General features: G+C 48.4%; 1 protein-coding gene across 1 annotated transcript in view; it reads right to left on the reverse strand.

Moving 5' to 3' along the window:
• The window catches only part of LOC110478368 (uncharacterized), a 35,181-nt gene that overhangs the window by 2,070 nt on the left and 16,087 nt on the right, over positions 1 to 17,024 (reverse strand). Inside the window, exons 2-4 of the mRNA XM_085588116.1 lie at positions 11,538 to 11,621; positions 5,368 to 5,522; positions 2,364 to 2,599 (exon numbers count right to left, since the gene is read on the reverse strand). Coding sequence (XP_085444242.1) covers positions 2,364 to 2,599; positions 5,368 to 5,522; positions 11,538 to 11,617 — 471 coding nt within the window. The 5' untranslated portion in view covers positions 11,618 to 11,621. The remainder of the gene's footprint in view (positions 1 to 2,363; positions 2,600 to 5,367; positions 5,523 to 11,537; positions 11,622 to 17,024) is intronic.

The raw sequence follows: 17,024 nt of genomic DNA on the forward strand, positions 1-17,024 counted from the left end.
AAAGTGCAGCCACAGTTGGAATTCCCACTGCTGCCAGTGCCAAGGAATCCTGGGCAGGCTGAGCTAAGTGCTACTGCAGCTCAGAGCACCCGGCTGACTCAGACCATGCCAGCACAAGTGGCACAGAGCTGACCACCCTTCCTAGTGTCTCCCAAAAAGCCACAGGTGGCCACTGCCTACAGAACACTCCAGTGCTTCCTTGCTGCTTACAGGTACAGGGTGCATGTCTATGGCATCCTGCAATTAGCAGCCTCCCCGCTTCAGACCCCCAACAGGACGATGTTGAGCCTTTTCTTTTGCCAGGTGGGGTGTCAGCCAAGGGAAAATTGTGCCTCATGAGGGCTGGCACCCACATGAGCCATGTGTGTGCCAGCAGTGGGACAGCAATTAAAAAAAAAAACAAAACATAAAAACCCCAGGGCCTTTCAAAGCATTTCCAAATGCCCCAATTTCCCTGCTGGGTGTCAGGTTTTAGGAAGCAGCCACCCACACAAAGCAGCTGTGGAGCCACATCTAAAGCTGCCTCACCTGTGGTACAGAAAGAGCTGACAATGGCATTTGCATGAAACTAAAATTAGAGGCTAATTGGGTTCTGCAAAGTCACTGAAATTGATGACAACTAAGTACTTAACATCCCTGAATTTTCTTGACTAAAATAAACCTAAAATCTGCTCCCATTCATGCTTCTCCTTGCTCCATGAGCAAGCGCTGTGGTAGCCTGGCACCTCTGCCAGGGCTTGTGGGGTTCCCAGCAGTTACTGGGGCAGGCACAGGTCTGGGAAGAGACTGTGTATCTGCAAATCAGCATCATTTCACAAAAATGAGATGTGATATTGTCAGGGCATGGGAACCATCACCAGTGCATGAAAACACACAAGACACCATCCAACAGAAACCGTGAGAGGCAATGGCGCTGTGTCACCCGGACCTTCGTGCAGCTACATCTGGCAGTGATGCCTGACCACTGCTGCTGCTGCTCCAAGCAAAAGAGGGAGATACCAACATCAAAAAGTGAGGCACTAAAAGCATCTGCTCAGGATGTCAGAGTGGGACACAGGCCCAGCCCCTATCAGTACTTCTTGTAAGTGAATTAGAACATCTTCTGTTAAGGTGGACAATAACACCAAGGCATGTGAACCTTTCACTGGACCTCCCTGGGGTGCATCACACATTTGGGGCACAGAAGAACACACCCTATTTAACTGTAGATGTTATTTACAAGTTGAATGGGTTGCTGTCCAAGATCCATAGTGAGAGACCAAATGCACTGCCATTACAACTGCAAGCAGCAATTGCTCTGCCTTAGACAATGTGCTGAAGACTTGCTGTGCAGGATTTGCCCACCTGCAGCCTCTTTCAGGCTTTCTGTGCATGTGTGCTGTGTGTGCCTGTCTGGCTGTGCTGTGCTCATCTGCAATTTGTGCAAGAGTTCTATGGTCTCATTTTTAGTTCATTGTTCTGTACGACATTTGGGGTTTCTGATCCATAAAAAGCATCTGATGGTGGTACTTTGGGAAAATTCACAGCATGCTTCTGCCTCCACTCACAACTGAAGGCTCTGCTGACAAAGCTGTGCTTCCAAAGCCAGCCCATCTTCTGTCCCTTCCTTCAGCACCTGGCGTGAGTTTGCTGTGGCCAGCAATTTTATCTGCACTCTCTGGTCTAGATGTTGCCTGTGGCTCTTCATGAGAATCTCCCAGTTCTGCTGTGACCCATGAGGCAAGGAAGGGACATGGTACAAGGCCTGCTCCTCACCTCAGCTGTGATGAAGACTAGGTCAGGGCTGGACCCCCTGCTGCTCCTGCTCACAGAGGGTAACTCACTGCCATCACCACACAGCTCACTGCAGTCGCTTGCTCCACGCTCCTCCTCCCTTCTCCTACACTTGCTGCAGGCACGAAATGTTCTTAGGCTCCCGCAGCCATGCCTGGGGCATGCCAAGTCCATATGCTGCTGTCCCTTCCACACACATTTCCAAAGAGCAAAAAAATTCACTCCTTGGAGATCCACTTCTCTGTGCATAGTTCATCAAGCAGAAAGAACAAACCTGGCCAAGATGGCCACAAAAACATGTCACTGTTTAGAAAGGCTTCACTTGATGCCCAAAGATATCAAATATATTACTTTGGGGTAGAGTAGTATAACCAGTCCTATTTCCAGTGCAACGTGCCTAACTTTTTCTTAAATAAATCGCTTTTGTACTCATTTGGTTTAAAACTCTTGAAAATGTCTGCATGTGTATATAGTACAGACATCCATTCCTTCCACCATTTATATCAGTATTTCAGGCTACAATCAGAGCACTCTTGGCTTAGCTCTAAAACTAAGCCCAAAGACTATGAGCAAACAAGTTTCTGCATTACCAGTCCATAGCTCACGGCTGTCTCTGGCTGTCCCAGGCAGTTAGCCCTGTTGGAGATGTCTGCTCTGTGCTGGCTTTGAGGGGACCACAATGTTCCACTGTTGCTGTCCATGGGCAGAGGGGCAGGGGGCTGGAGCCCCTCTCTGTGGTCTCCATGTCCCCCTCTGCAGATGCCATCCCCAGGAGCATCGTCACAGGAGCTGAGGGCTTCACTAACAACTGGCTGCAAAATACAGACTGTGAACAGCATGGATTTTAAGTGCCAGATCTTTTATTGACTGATGCTCCCAGCTGATGGTGAGTTCATATTGCAAGGTAGCATCACATTCCTCAGTGTCAAAAACAATCGCTGCCTTAAGAATCAACAAAATGCTTCCCTCCATTTAGTCTCACCTGGAGAATCCCCACATGCAAGGAACATGTCTGACAGCTCCCTGGGATGACAAGGCATAAGCAGCATAAGGCCCATGTGCTGTGTGAAAGCTCAGACCCAGGGCTGGAAATGTCCTCCTGAGCAGCAGCAACTGCAGCTCACATCACAACATTCCCCATAAGAACAGCTGAAGATCCCTGTTTCAAAGTGACTGAGCATTACAGCCAAAGCTGAACTCTTGTACTCATCACTGCAGCAGCCTTGTGGGGCCCATTCCCCTCCCTGTCCCCTAACGTATGTTACCTATCCTCCCAAGCAGATATTTTTCTACCAACAATATGCACATCTTTTCAAAGGCAAAGTGGAAATCCCTGCAAGCATTTTTGGTACCACTTCCAGTCAGAAATAACAATAATCTGATCCATGAGTGAAATGAGTGAATTGCATTTCTGTTACTGAATTCCTTTGTACAAGTATCTTTGCTTTGAAAGAGTTTGGCAGCAGTGAGGCACAGGCTAATTTTACTTATAAGGTGCGAATCAAAGAAGATTTGCAAGTTTCTGAGTCACAGAAAGGAAGCATCTGTGGCCTTTCACCACTTCTGTCAAGAGAAAATGTCACGGTTCAGCTATTTTAGATGCCACTTCAGACCGCTTGCTGTGCCCTGCAGATCCCCATCTCCCACCACGCTCACGCTCTCCCCAGGCAACCGGGACAATTCCAGTCTTCTCTGGGGACCTGGGGAACTCCCAGCCTTACTCAGACCTGCTGCTGTTAATGGGATGCATTACCACAGGCTGCAGTGTGAGAAAGCTGAATAAATTATTAATTTGGCAGAATTCAGCAGATGCTTTGTGGGAAAAAGGGGTGACCAAGGAAAGGGTGAGCTACTTCTTCCAACATCACACAGCACTGAAATCCCCAGGAAGCTGAGGGCCTAAGCAAACTTCCAGGGTCTGCACTGTGCCTACAGCCTGACTCTGCTACCCTGTAAACAAGGGACTACAATCAACCAACTCCTCCTGTGCTCCCATGCTGCCATGAGAGCTCCCACCCGAGGCCAGGCTGTCCTGAGCGTGGGGACAGCTCTGCTGCACTGGCTGTGGTAGCTCCAAGGAGGACATACAGGTGTTCAGCTCCAGCTCCACTTCCTCCAGCCCCAAAGATTTCACGGCCTCTGAGATGCTGTTGAGGCTACGTTTAGTCAGCAGCTCCACCAGCAGGGTCACTGGCTGAACCCAAACATGTGAGTTCATTCTGCCTGGCTGTGTAATGCACCAAAATGTGGAAAGCAGACCATGTCTTCTGAGAGGGAGGTTTTTGGGTGTTTAACTGTTTGTCATGTTTTTCAGAGATAATTGCAGCTCCACACAAGCAAATGCTGACAAATAAAAGGCAGCTGAGCAAACAGGTGAAAAGCTTTAGGTAGTGGGTTGGATGAAAGTGAATCTCTCCTCCTTTCCAGGAGTTTGCATTTTGGTTTCACAGTAAAGAAAAATCCAGTTAAAAGGAAAAAAAAAAACAAAAGCAAAAATGGGAAATGCAGGGGACTAGACTGATCTCCCTTTTCTGCCGGCTGAATTCAAATCTGAAACATCTGTTCTCATAACTTGAGACAAGCTCTCCCAGTCAAATAATGTAAGCTCAAACTCTTCCTGCCATCAGTGCAGAACTATCAGTTAAGCTTTTTTTGTGGAAGACTAAGAATCCAGACACTCCTCATGTTCCCTGTGAGTACTGAATAACAATGGGTTCTCAGTACCACTTGCAAAGAGAAATTAGCACCTTTTCCTAGTATTCTAAATACTAAAATCTGGCTTTTATTCTAGAACGATGCTGCACACATTATCCTTCAGGAGTTATTCAAACTGGGCAGTACCAGCTATATAAAAGAGTATCTCACCCAGCACAGTGGGGTTAACTCAGGTGATTGCAAATATCAAGGACAGGGGGAAATATTCAATTTCCAGGGATGGGCAGCCACAGCAGCCTGGCACACTATTCAGCTACAATCTGCAAGGCAAAGAGTAGGATTTTAGCTGAAAGTAGAGAAAGAAATTTGCCTGCAGAACTTGCATACAGGCTTGAGTTCAGGACTCACACCTCTCACTGCATCCCCAAGCTTGGCAGAGAGGACCTATGGCTCATGCAGAACTCCATTCTCATAAATTCTCATTCTCTATTCTCATATAAAAGCCTGGGTATAGGTAAGTAAAGAAACCTGTCCCTGACTTTACAAGAACAGGAGGTTCAGAGGCAGAGCACTGGCAGAACAAGGAAGAAGCCACAGAACGATGCACTATCCTGACCCTGTTCTTGCTCCTGCAGCCCTCTGTATTCACCATGTTTTGGAGCATGATCCCCATCCTGTCAGATGAACAGACTGGAAATCAGGGCTCGTCTCAGATTCTGCTTCCGAAGAAGCACAGTCAAGTGCTCAAGTCACTTTGTTTCCTTGCTGTTTTCTCCAGCCTCACATGACATGATGAACAAGTGGGGACTGTCCCCAGCTACAGACCTGCACAATGTCCCAGTCAGGGAACTGGACTGGAAGTGAAGGGCTCTGGGAGCCGCACGGGAAAAGAAAAAAAGAAGCCAGAGAAAAAAGAGAAAAAGAAAAGCATTAGCTCACCGTGCGCCGTGGCTTTCCCGTGCGGAGGAATGCCGTCCTGGCTGGCTTTGCCTTCTGCCGGCACAGCGGTAGATGGAGCCCGGCTCCCCTGCTCTCGCCAGGACGCAGCGCCGAGATCCCCGCTGCCGTCACCCTGCCAGGACCTGCCAGCGCTGCTGCAGGGACAAACGCGGGGTCACACAGGAGGGAGCTCGGGCTCACTGCTCCTGCCTGACTCACGAAATTCTCTGAGACTTGTGACTAACAAAAGTATTCTACTAACCACAATGCTGCCTTTTCTTCCATTGAGGCGTTGGGTAATGTTTCTTTCTTTTGTTAACTGTTATCAGGATTACATGGAATTCACCAGTTTTATTTCTTTTGCAAAATAAGGAATGGCAAGGTTTGCTTGCCATACTTAGAAAGAACATATGTAATATTTGTATCATGGCTGTGAGCACTGGAGACTTCTTATCCAGAGGATTCATGGCTAATTCCTCAACCACAGCTCGCAGCTCTGATGCCTGCAGCTTGTGTGTGACAGCAGGACAGAGAAGAGATCAGGGAACACTGGTGGCCATTGCATCTCTGCAAGATGGGAAAAATTATAAATGCGTATGTTGATTTTCTCTCCCCACCTCCACCTCCAAGTGCTCCTGCAAGTGACACCAGTACAGCCAGCACAGATGCAGGCAGCCTCTGGAGTCGTGCACCACTTGGCTAGAACTTCCACTGCAGTTCCATCAAGACATGTCAGCCAGGTATTCTACAGCAACAGCTCACAGATTGAGTATTTCAGAGCAGTGAGAGCAAAATCCACAGAATCACAGAATATGCTGAGTTGGAAGGGACCCACAAGGACCATGGAGTCCAACTCTGGTCTTGCAGTCACACAATGTTCCTGAAGGTATTGTCCAAATGCTCCTTGAACTCCGTCAGGCTTGACCACTGTGACCACTTCTCTGGGAAGCCTGTTCCAATGCCTGACCACACACTTCTTTTAATATCCAACCTAAATCTCCTCTGACAACTTCAGGCCATTCCTTCAGGCCCTGCCACTGCTCACCACAGAGAAGAGATCACCTTCTGCTCCTCCTCCTCTCCTCATGCGAAAGCTGTAGACTGTGATGAGGTCTCCTTCAGTCTCCTCTTCTCCAGGCTTAACCCTCAGTCTCTCCTCATCTGGCTTCCCCGCAAAGCCCTTCACATCTCCATTGCCCTCCTTCTGACACTCTCTAACAGCTTAATGCATTTCGCATATTGTGGTGGCCAAGACTGTTGCCAGGGCTCGAGGTGAGGCCGCCCCAGTGCAGAGCAGAGCGGGACAATCCCTTCCCTTGCCCGGCTGGCAACGCTGTGCCTGATGCCCCCCAGACATGGTTGGCCCTCCTGGCTGCCAGGGCACTGCTGACTCATGTTCAACCTTCTGTTAACAAGGGCTCCAGGACCCTTTCCAGGCACTGCTTTCCAGCATCTCATTCCCCAGTCAGTCTGTAGACCCAGGCTTGCCCCATCCCAGGTGCAGAATCCAGCAGTGGCCCTCGTTGAATTTCACGAGCTTGGTGATTGCCTAGTCCTCTATTTTGTTGAGGTCTCTCTGCAGGCCTCCCTGACTTCCAGGAAGTCAACAACTCCTTTCAGTTTTGTATAATCTGCAAACTTGCTTAGTATCCCACCCAGTCCTGCATCCAAGTAATTTATGAAGATGCTGAAGAACACAGGACCAAGGGTGGAGCCCTGCACTCCACTGAGTGACTGGTGCCAGACTCATGCCACCCTTTGCATCTGACACGGGAGCCAGCTGCTCACCCATCCCATGACAAGTTTATCCAGCTGTGAGATGGACAGATTGTCCAGAAGGATATTATGAGAGACAGTATTGACAGCTTTACTGAAATCTCAAAAGATTACATCAAGCAGTTCTCCTTGATCAGCTAGGGTGGTTACTTTGTCATAAAAGGAAATCAGGTTTGATAAGCAGGACTTTCCTCTCATAAAGCTGTGCTGGCTTAGGCTGCTCTCTCTTTTTTCTGAATTTTTTGGAGGTTGGTTTTTTGGTTTGGTTGGTTGGTTTAAAAGTGCACCATGCACATCCTGCTTCATTCTACTGCACATCCAAGTGCAGGCTTGACTGTATATAAGAGCAATCTATGCTGCCAGGGAAGGCTATCCTCAAAGCCAGAGTATAACCTGTTGTTCTCTGGAAACATGTACTACTAGACAAGCAATATATAAAACCATATTTTGTCTTCTTTTAGATTCTTTGAAGAAGACCATGTTATGCAGGTAGGAAAACTGAGAATATTGCAGTTACACAAGATGCTGGAGATTATATTTGCCAGCAAGGTAACTCAATATACATCTATTCTGGCACTCAATAATTAAAGAGAGGCCCCCAGCAGTGAATTGCAGGATGATCTGCTCACAGCAGCAGCTCTCCACACTAGAGAGGGGCCAAAATCTTTAGTCAGGCACACCTCATCTGCACAGTCCAGCTTCAAAATGTGAGTGGGCAGTAGTTTTAGCAGTACTGATTTTTCATTTCTCCAAATAAAAATTAACAGAAGAATGAGGATTAGACACCCATCCTTGAATACAAGGGGTTTCTACTTATTAGCCTAGAAGTGACTAATTTTCTGAATTCAAGACCTTATGCTGCCTCTGATCCTGCCCCTTACCCTGACTAGGTCTGATGGTCTGTTCATACAGGATCCATGCTCCACCTCTAACTGAGTAAAAATCTAGGTAAGGACACTGGCATTTGATCTTTACAAAGCAGAAGCTAACAACTGACAAATTAAATACTTCAGAGTAGTGAAAATTAAACAGTCCTGCAGTCATGAGTGTTGGCATATGGAAAGCTGCCACTCAGCTAATAATGGATTTGTCTGCCACAGCACAGAGGGAGGCCCCAGCATCCCAGAGCAGCCACACATCTGGAGACTGGGAACACAGCCATTAGCAACCTATGTTTAAGTAGCACATTCTTGCTACCTTCCTGCCAGCTGCTCATCTTCTCTCACTACAGGATGAGGGCAGAGGCCCACAGGCAGTAATGTGGCACTGCGGACAAACTGGAGCAGCTACATGCACAAAGGAGGGTCCCTCAGTAGAACCCGGCCTGTCTGCATATACCTGCTTTACTCACTTCACCAAAAAATGGGCAACAGGCTCATTTGTCACACACCTGCATTTGCACATGCAGGACACCAGCCACTTTCCTTCAGGTCCCTGTGAGGAGTGTAAAGCACTTGGGGGCTGGATGTTCCTGGCTCACTCCAGCCTGGCCCCAGCACAATTTTCATGTGTGCAGCAGAGCCATGTATGCTGCTCAGGAATGGGAGGAGAATCAGAGCCAGGAAATGGAAGATGAACCAAAAATGCAGATCTCACTCACAACCAGACACAGAGAACAATTTCCAGACATGTGGGTATGGAACTTGCACAAGGTATTCACCCATCAATGAATGGCAGAGAAAACAAAATCAGGACAGTGGATGCAGGTTACTCACCAGCAGCTCCCTGCAGAAGAGAGCCCAGGCAGGGATGGGAAGACCAAAGCACATGGAATGTGCTACAGGGGGCAGCAGCAAGAACATAGATGTATGGTAGAGCTGTGGGAGGAGAGGCAGACTCTCATGAAACATCCACCACCACATGCACAGCGCTCCTGGAGATGCCAGATGAGGCTGATCCACAGCACTGCCCTCAAACAGTGCCCTCTCTGGAGCAGAGAGCTGACAAGAGATAACGAGCACTGAAGAGCAGAAGGGAGATAAAGCACTAAAGAGAAGAGGGATGTAAAATGTTGGAGAGGAAATATGCATGACTGTCCAAACACACACAGGAACAAGCCTGAGTATAAAGAATGGGCAGATTTAGCACTGAATCACTGCTTCTCTTCCTGAAGCACCTACCTCGTACTTGAGAGGTACCAAGCTGTAGAAAGCTGTATCACTGGATAAGCTGGATAGCACAGCTGAAACGAAGTGGGAACAGACCAACCATGCCTGTTAAGGATCCACCACTCTAGAGAAGAGCAGTTCATGCTAGCTAAGGGTGGTTTGAGAAGATCTTGCTCCCACGGAAGCAAAAGGAAAGGAAACTCCAAGAAGTTTCTCAGCAGTCCAGTTCTGTAGCCACTGACATCCACTGCAAGGGCTATTTGTTGGCTCAGGAGATGTACCATGGGTGTTGACAATGACAACAGCATGGTTAATTAGGCCATATTCCCTCTTTGACAATAAAAGAGACCCAGGTGTCTCAGATTCACCAAAGTAGATTTCTGTCCCAGCTGCCCTGTTCAGAACACCTGTGAAAAAAAAATGTCTTAGGCTCAATCACTATCTTGTTCTCCAAGTTTGTGCATAAAACACCTGGTGCATCCACACAAACTGCTGTTCAGTCAACCCTGATATTAATTGTTCATAGCAATGACAAATGGACGCAGGGCTCTCCACTGTAGGTGTATGCTCCAGAAAAATCTAGTTCTCTTTGCCTGCAATTGTAGCAAGAAAATAAAAACTCAGAAAGAATCTGCAGGTTCTTCTATTTAATGTTCAGTGCTTCCTGGTCAGAGGGATGGTCCTGCACCTATTGGTTTTCCCAGCAAATATAGCTGGTGTCTTCCATGTGTGCAAGGCCTCCAGCAGTAGAATTTAGCCAACAATTCCATCCCTTCAGAGACTTCACTTACTGGAACTGCATCATCTGCCTGTAGAATAAGGCTTTTACATCATGTCTGATTGGGAGCATGAGCTTCCAAAAGCCCAGAGCTGCATTAGGTGAGCTTGTTGTTGACCTTTTTGATAACACTCCTTTAAGCTTGCCAGAGCAGGAGTTTGACTCCTGCAGCACTGACTACAGGGGACACACCTGGGATGGATATCTTCAGAACTGGACAGGTTCTTCCACCCATCAGAGGAAGGGATGGCTTTTTCCTTGCTCAAACTATGGGTTACTGTGGCCAGGCATAACAGGGAACACCTCTGGAGGCCTGCTCTTTCCTCAGCACAGGCTGACCATGGCCAAATAAAGGATGGCATCCTGGCCTTCTCTACCTGTGGCTCATGCATCTCCTCTCTCTTGGTCCCTTTATGCTCTCCTCTTTTGCTGTCACCTTGGTCTCTCCTGCCCCTGCTGTAGCTCAAGCAGTTCCTAACACAGCACATTGTGAAGGGCAGGAGACAGGAGGAGAGAGCACTGGGAGGCTCATGCACTCTTATCCCTTCATCCATTTCTGGGAAGGTGACACTGGACCCTGCACAGCAATGGTGTGAATCCCACACAGGGCAGCACCTCATGTATTGAAATAGCAGCAACACTGACAGTACTCACAAGTCTCAGAAAAGAAAGCTGATGTGGAACTGGCTTGTTCATCTTTTACATGACAGGAGACACTTCAACCTCTGCTATCAGCACAAGCATTGTCTGCTCCCGCCACGCTTTGCAACTCACCATACTCCATCTTGGGACCACACAAATAAAGAATGCCAGAGTGCTACTTTTGCCTTCTACAGGCTCAAAATGCAACAAACTCAATTGTGTCTGTTGTGCTTTGCTGGCTCCAAAACAATCAGCTGCTCAGTTTATCATGTCACAGCCCATGGATGTATCAGCCTTCTAAGTAAAGCAAGCTGATCATCCAGAGCCAGCTGCTCCAAGTACCACAGGACAAATGGCCTGCCCATGGCCAGGAGCCCTTGGGCCACTGGCGGCCACCAGCTGGCAGCCAGCCTGCCTCAGGTAGACAAAAATACTCCACTTTCAATCCAAATACATAACAACTGAGTAAAGAGGCAAGGAATAAGAAGGGCAACGAGCTTTCACAGGAACATACACAGCACTGTCTTCAGCTCCCATTTTTCAATTACTTTTCTGCTTTATGGCCCTTAACACAAGAGGAAAAATGGAGGTGGGCTGCAGTAAGCAATCAGTCTCTAAGCTTCTCATGCATTCACACCAAAGCAGAGCTTGGATCAGGGATACCCTCAGGAAGTGCTGGAAAACACATCCAAAGCTTTGTGAAGAATTGCTTTTACAGAACACAGATTGTTTTGAAAATCACAAGCAAAAGACACTGAAATGTAACAAGTTTTTGAAAGGTCAGCAATAAATTCCTATGGCATTTCAAACACAATAAAACCTTATGACTTCACATGTGAATCAGGAATACCATAAAGAAGCCTTACCGGAAATCACAAGTGAGTCCTAGGGACTTGGATTTAAACTGGAATCTGGCTGCTTCAAATCTTGCTGCAGAAAGGTTCATAACCCTAAAATCAACAGAAAGGACACAACAATAAAGTATGTGTAAGAATATTATTGGCCCTAAATCTGATTTAGTAAAACCAGGATAAGATAGGATGCTAGCCTTGGCTTCAATGGTTTGGAGCCGTCCCTCAGATAGTATCTGTAGTAGAGGAGCTGTACTCTAAAATTAGACAATGAATTAGCTAGATTTTTTAAAGGATCAGATTCTTTGTATAATTCTCACTGAAAGCTGACTAAAGCAGCCTTTTCTTTAGTGACTGCACATTTAGATTTTGGGGCATCATGTACTTGCATTGGGCCAAATTGCTACAATTTGCCTCTTTACTTCAAGGGAAGGTTTTCTGGGGAAATAGTAGTTGCAGTAATGAGCCATCCCTGGGGCCTCAACAGCACAAACTTCAGTTCATTCTAACATACCAGCCATTCCAGATTTCCCTCTAAGCTACAGTATACACAGGTGGAGGTTTCATCAGCTGAAATTTCACTTTGTGCAGAAGGTGATTGTCTCTCATGCATGCAGCACCAGCCTGCACAATGGCTCAGCAGCCCCTGGGCTCTGGCTTTCAAGGCTGGGAGAGGGTTCCAGTCCTAGGGTGTCATGGGTATCAGATATTTGTGTGCATCAATGAGGTACACAGTTGCCCCAAATCTAGTATTTGTATGTGCAGCTTGGAAATATAAAATCAGAAGTTTTTTTCTAAAAAACTTGGCCATCAAAACAGGAAAGCAAAAGAATATATGGGCAGAAATCTAATTTCAAATGACAACCAATGCATATTTGTTTTATGAATATCAGTTATTAACATCGGCCTTGAAAAACACTCAGAATAAAGCAGAGATGTCCCATGGTTTTCTTTTTCACCCAAAGACAGCCTAGAGCAGCATCTTTGGTCATTTGCTTTCTAGAGTTTCTCAAGTTATGATGTAAGGAGACAAAAGACATCTACGACTGATCCCTGCCTCTCTGCCTCTCTGTGCTTCATCTCTCTCTCCACTAAGTGCTTTTTTTACCTTTTCTTGTGACTGACTGACTACCTGCTATGCCAGTCCTGGTTTTCCTCCCAGATGGCAAACATCCATCTCCTGGCTGCACTCACCGAAACAAGTGACATGAAACTATAACCACCAATGTACCTAACCCACTGAAAACTCTGGGGCCAAGCACCAGTTTTAGGTGTTATGTGGTAAATGGAGGCCACTCATTCCACTGTTAGAGGCACATGAACACAGGGAAACAGTCTTAGACCCAGTATTATCAGCTGATCATTGCCATGTCAGGAGAGATTTATCCTGTAGCACCAGATACTTTACAGTATCTGGTCTTTACAAAGTATGCCACCTCTAGATCATAAGATCAGGAGACACAGACACACTGTAGAGATGATAAATAAAGCCCAACAAAAAAATAGAGTTACAAAGACATCCTTACTTCCATCACGAGACCTACACCCAGGATGCAGGCTCTGGTCTATGTGCCCCACAGTCATCACTACCCTCTTCCTTGGAGGGCTTCTCACCTCAGTAACCCAGCACCCTCTGGAGCAAGAGCCGTAAGTTATCTCATCAGGCCACAGCAAAGGCCAGCAGAGAGCACCAAGCCTAAACCTACGAGTCTGAAGTTATTTGAAGACAAAGCACACATAGAAAAACCTCCCATTTAAAACACGGGTTATAAAAGCCAAGCAGTTGTGCACAGTACTGCAATCAAATGCCATCCTTATTCCATCACAGCTTGAAATAGATTGGGTAACAGGCAAACAAGTGTAGAAATGCCGAGCTGCTGCCAGTGACCGCGCAGCAGGCAGCGGCAGCGTGCTGGCTCGCTGCGCTCCCAGCACTGTGGCGTTTGGCCAAGGAAAGCCTCCATTATGCTTCAGGAGCACACGGACTGCCAGTACATCCAGAGCAACCTTGCTGCTGAACTGTACCTTGCACAGGCTCCAGCAGTACAGTCTGATCGTGCCCAGACCTCCAGAGCACCCTCAGCTAACAGCACATGGGCAAAAATGCCCTTATTTCCTTTACCCAGTCCATAGAACAAAAGCTAGGCACATGATTCATGGTCTTCCCAGATCTTCCGAACTCCCTCTGTCAAGCTTAGGTAGTTCTCCTATTTTAGCTGCTGCCTGCACAGGCTTTGTTAGTGCTGGAGGCTGAGGCTTTGTACCAAGCCCCAGGAGCTCAGTACATTCTGTTCAGAGTGCCAAAGGCACTGAATAACCACTTACATTTGCATTTGCCTAAACATAGCCTAAACATATTGCAAACAAATAGCAGGAATAAGTTTAGCACATGAGGCACAATTAAAAGCTAAAACCACCCATCAATAATTTGGTCCTTTTCCAAAAAGTCCAGAAAAAGCTAATAGGAATAATAGAAATGGTATTTTTGTACTGCAGCAAAAAACAAAGAATAAAAAGCCCAAGATGTTTGCCAAAAACTTTAAAACCTATTTTTAACCAGTCAGTACATTTTATGAGCTTATCTGTAGATAAGATAAGCTGCTAAATACCATTTCTGGGATTTAGACTTTTTGCTAACAGGCATGTGCAGTCTCTGTTGCCGCCTGAGCCTGGCTGCTTTCCTCTGTAGCCGCAGCAGGATCACAGAGGTAGCCAGCCTCACAGCAGAGCTGCTGCATTATGAATCAGATCATGCTGATCAAGGAGAGGAGGCTGGAGTGCTGAGGGTGGGCTCGGGAGAGCCAAGAGAGCCGGGGCGCTATTCTTGGCAGCACCAGCGATTCACCGCGTGCCCCTGCGAGGGACTGACACCGCAGGCTCGCCGCCCGGCCTCCGTCAGACCGCAGCGCTGCCAGCGCCCCGAGCCTCTCGCCTTCGGGAAGGGAGAAACGGAACGAGACCATGAAACAGAAAAGAAATGGTGCCGTCCATGAGGATGCAGTTACATTGCTGATTTCAAAGGCGGCTTGGACTGTGCTTGGAACAAAGACTCTAATAAAAGAGAAACAGCGTTTAAAAAAAAGAGCAGTATCCCATTAGTTATTTTATCCCTCTGGGCACTGAACGAAGCAGCTACTACTGTAATCGAACGCCTGTGAGGTGTCTGGATGCAGTACACCTGATGAGATTCTTCCTCCCAACATCCCTGCATGAGCGGAGGAGGCGGCTGCGCCCTGTTTGGTCTGGAGCTGGTGTGCAGAACACTCCCACAGTTAAAGACGGCCCCTGTCGCAGCGTGTGCGATGTGCACAGCGATGTTTTACCGCAGCTCCTCCTGGTAACAGCACAGGACACAGCCCAGAGCCCACCCGCCAAGAGAAATCCGCACCCACAGCTCCGTGCGCTGCCCTGGCAGCAGGAGCACGGCGGTGCCGACAATCCCCGCACGGCCCTCCAGCCAGCCCAGCGCCCGGCGGGATGCCAGCTGGGCACCGATCACCGGAGTTTCACTGAAACCATCCCCGCCGTGCCAGACAGCAAGTGCCTCCTCGGCACACCCCGAGCTGCCCACGGGCACCGCTGCGCGGGCACGGAGCCCCTCCGCGGGCACGCAGCCCCTCCGCGGGCACGGAGCCCCTCCGCGGGCATGGAGCCCCTCCGCGGGCACGCAGCCCCTCCGCGGGCACGGAGCCCCTCCGCGGGCACGGAGCCCCTCCGCGGGCACCGCTGCGCGGGCACGGAGCCCCTCCGCGGGCACGGAGCCCCTCCGCGGGCACGGAGCCCCTCCGCGGGCACGGAGCCCCTCCGCGGGCACGGAGCCCCTCCGCGGGGAAGCAGCCGCTGCGCGCTGCAACCCAGCAGGTCTGGGCCCCTGCTCAGCGGGAGCTGTGGCCAGGTGAACCCAGCTGGAACCCGGCAGGTCTGGGCCCCTGCTCAGTGGGAGCTGTGGCCAGGTGAACCCGCTGGAACCCAGCGGGTCTGGGCCCCTGCTCAGCGGGAGCTGTGGCCAGGTGAACCCGCTGGAACCCAGCAGGTCTGGGCCCCTGCTCAGCGGGAGCTGTGGCCAGACGCTCCTTGGCTCTGCTGACAGAGCAGAGGGGCTGCGACACCTCCAGCCCCGCTCCCTCCCAATCTAACCGCAGGGACACGCAGCCGCTCGCTTCCGCTCCTGTCCACCGGCACAGGGCAGCCTCGGCTGCTGTCCAAAGCCGAGACACCTCTGGGTGGATTCAGGAGGCCATTAGCTCTGCTGCTGCACCACAGCAGGCTTCCATTGCTCTGTAACAGAAGGCTCCAGTTTGCACATCTTACCCCCACGTCCATACTTCAGGATCAGAACACACCACAGATCATACCTCGAAACTGCCTATTTAATCCTACAGATTTCTTCCAACCTTAACATTTCTATGAGTCTGTAAGACTGCTGTGCCTGGAACACAGGCCTCAGCCTCCGCTGCAATAAATATGAGTTTCCACGAAGGAGAAATCAGTCACCACCTGCTGCATTCTGGGGTCGGGGTTGGTTGTTTTGTATCTATATTCACAAGGCCATTGTAATCAGTTATGCACGTCTGTGTCAAAGCTGTTTTTCAAAATACTGCCAGCCACAGCAGGAGAACATGACTGTGGTCTGATTGCTACATCCAGTTTCAAAACCCAGGCAGATCCTAGATCGTATCCTGCAGCTGAGATTCACAGCTCCACCTCAACAAGCCACTGCATGCTCTATTGGAATGAGCTGCCTCCTCTTCCTGTGCACCACATAATCTCACACTTGCCGTTTTCACTTCTTTACTTTTAGGTTAGCTATACCTTTGCTGAGCAGAAATAGTGCAATTCCAAGGAAAGCAACAGCGACAAGTCACTTCAAACAGTGACATTAGCCATGACTGCTAACGCATGGCATAGCAAGGCTGCTGAGCAAGGACTGTCATTACCATTTTACAGACAGGAGAATGAACCACTTCAGAAGGCAAGGATGCAAACTGGCACTTTCCAAGTGACCAGATTAACTGCTTTTGAATACCAATAATCACTTGTGTTTGCTCCCCATTTACCATGTTAATCCCACTGAGCACTGAGCACATGTCAGTGACTCAGTCTCCCCTCTGCCCCTGAACAGCCACACCTCATCTCACCCCTGGATCAGTCACTCTGTTATTGGAGAGCCTCTCTGACAAATCAGTTACTGAATTAACTCAATTTGAATAAACTCTGTACCTTACCCAGGCTGAGGTGGTGCACAAAGGGAACACTTATTTGAAGCCCTGCTCTGACACAGACTATTCACTGAATCCATCTTTGTTTTCTTTTTAATATTTTTAAGTAATCCTTCATTGTAGTCTACATTTTTCTTAATAAATTTACCTTCAATATAGGAAGAGGTGCTTCTGCTAAGATGTTTCTACTGTTGTGCTGAAACCATGGAGGAATTTAGGCGAAGGTATTCTTTTAAGTGTATTCCAAACTCTGAGCCCCATCTTGTCCTTCAGAAGCACGTGA

The sequence above is a fragment of the Lonchura striata genome, chromosome 9 (genome assembly GCF_050655825.1).
Source record: "Lonchura striata isolate lonStrDom1 chromosome 9, ASM5065582v1, whole genome shotgun sequence".
In the NCBI taxonomy this organism is placed as follows: domain Eukaryota; kingdom Metazoa; phylum Chordata; class Aves; order Passeriformes; family Estrildidae; genus Lonchura; species Lonchura striata.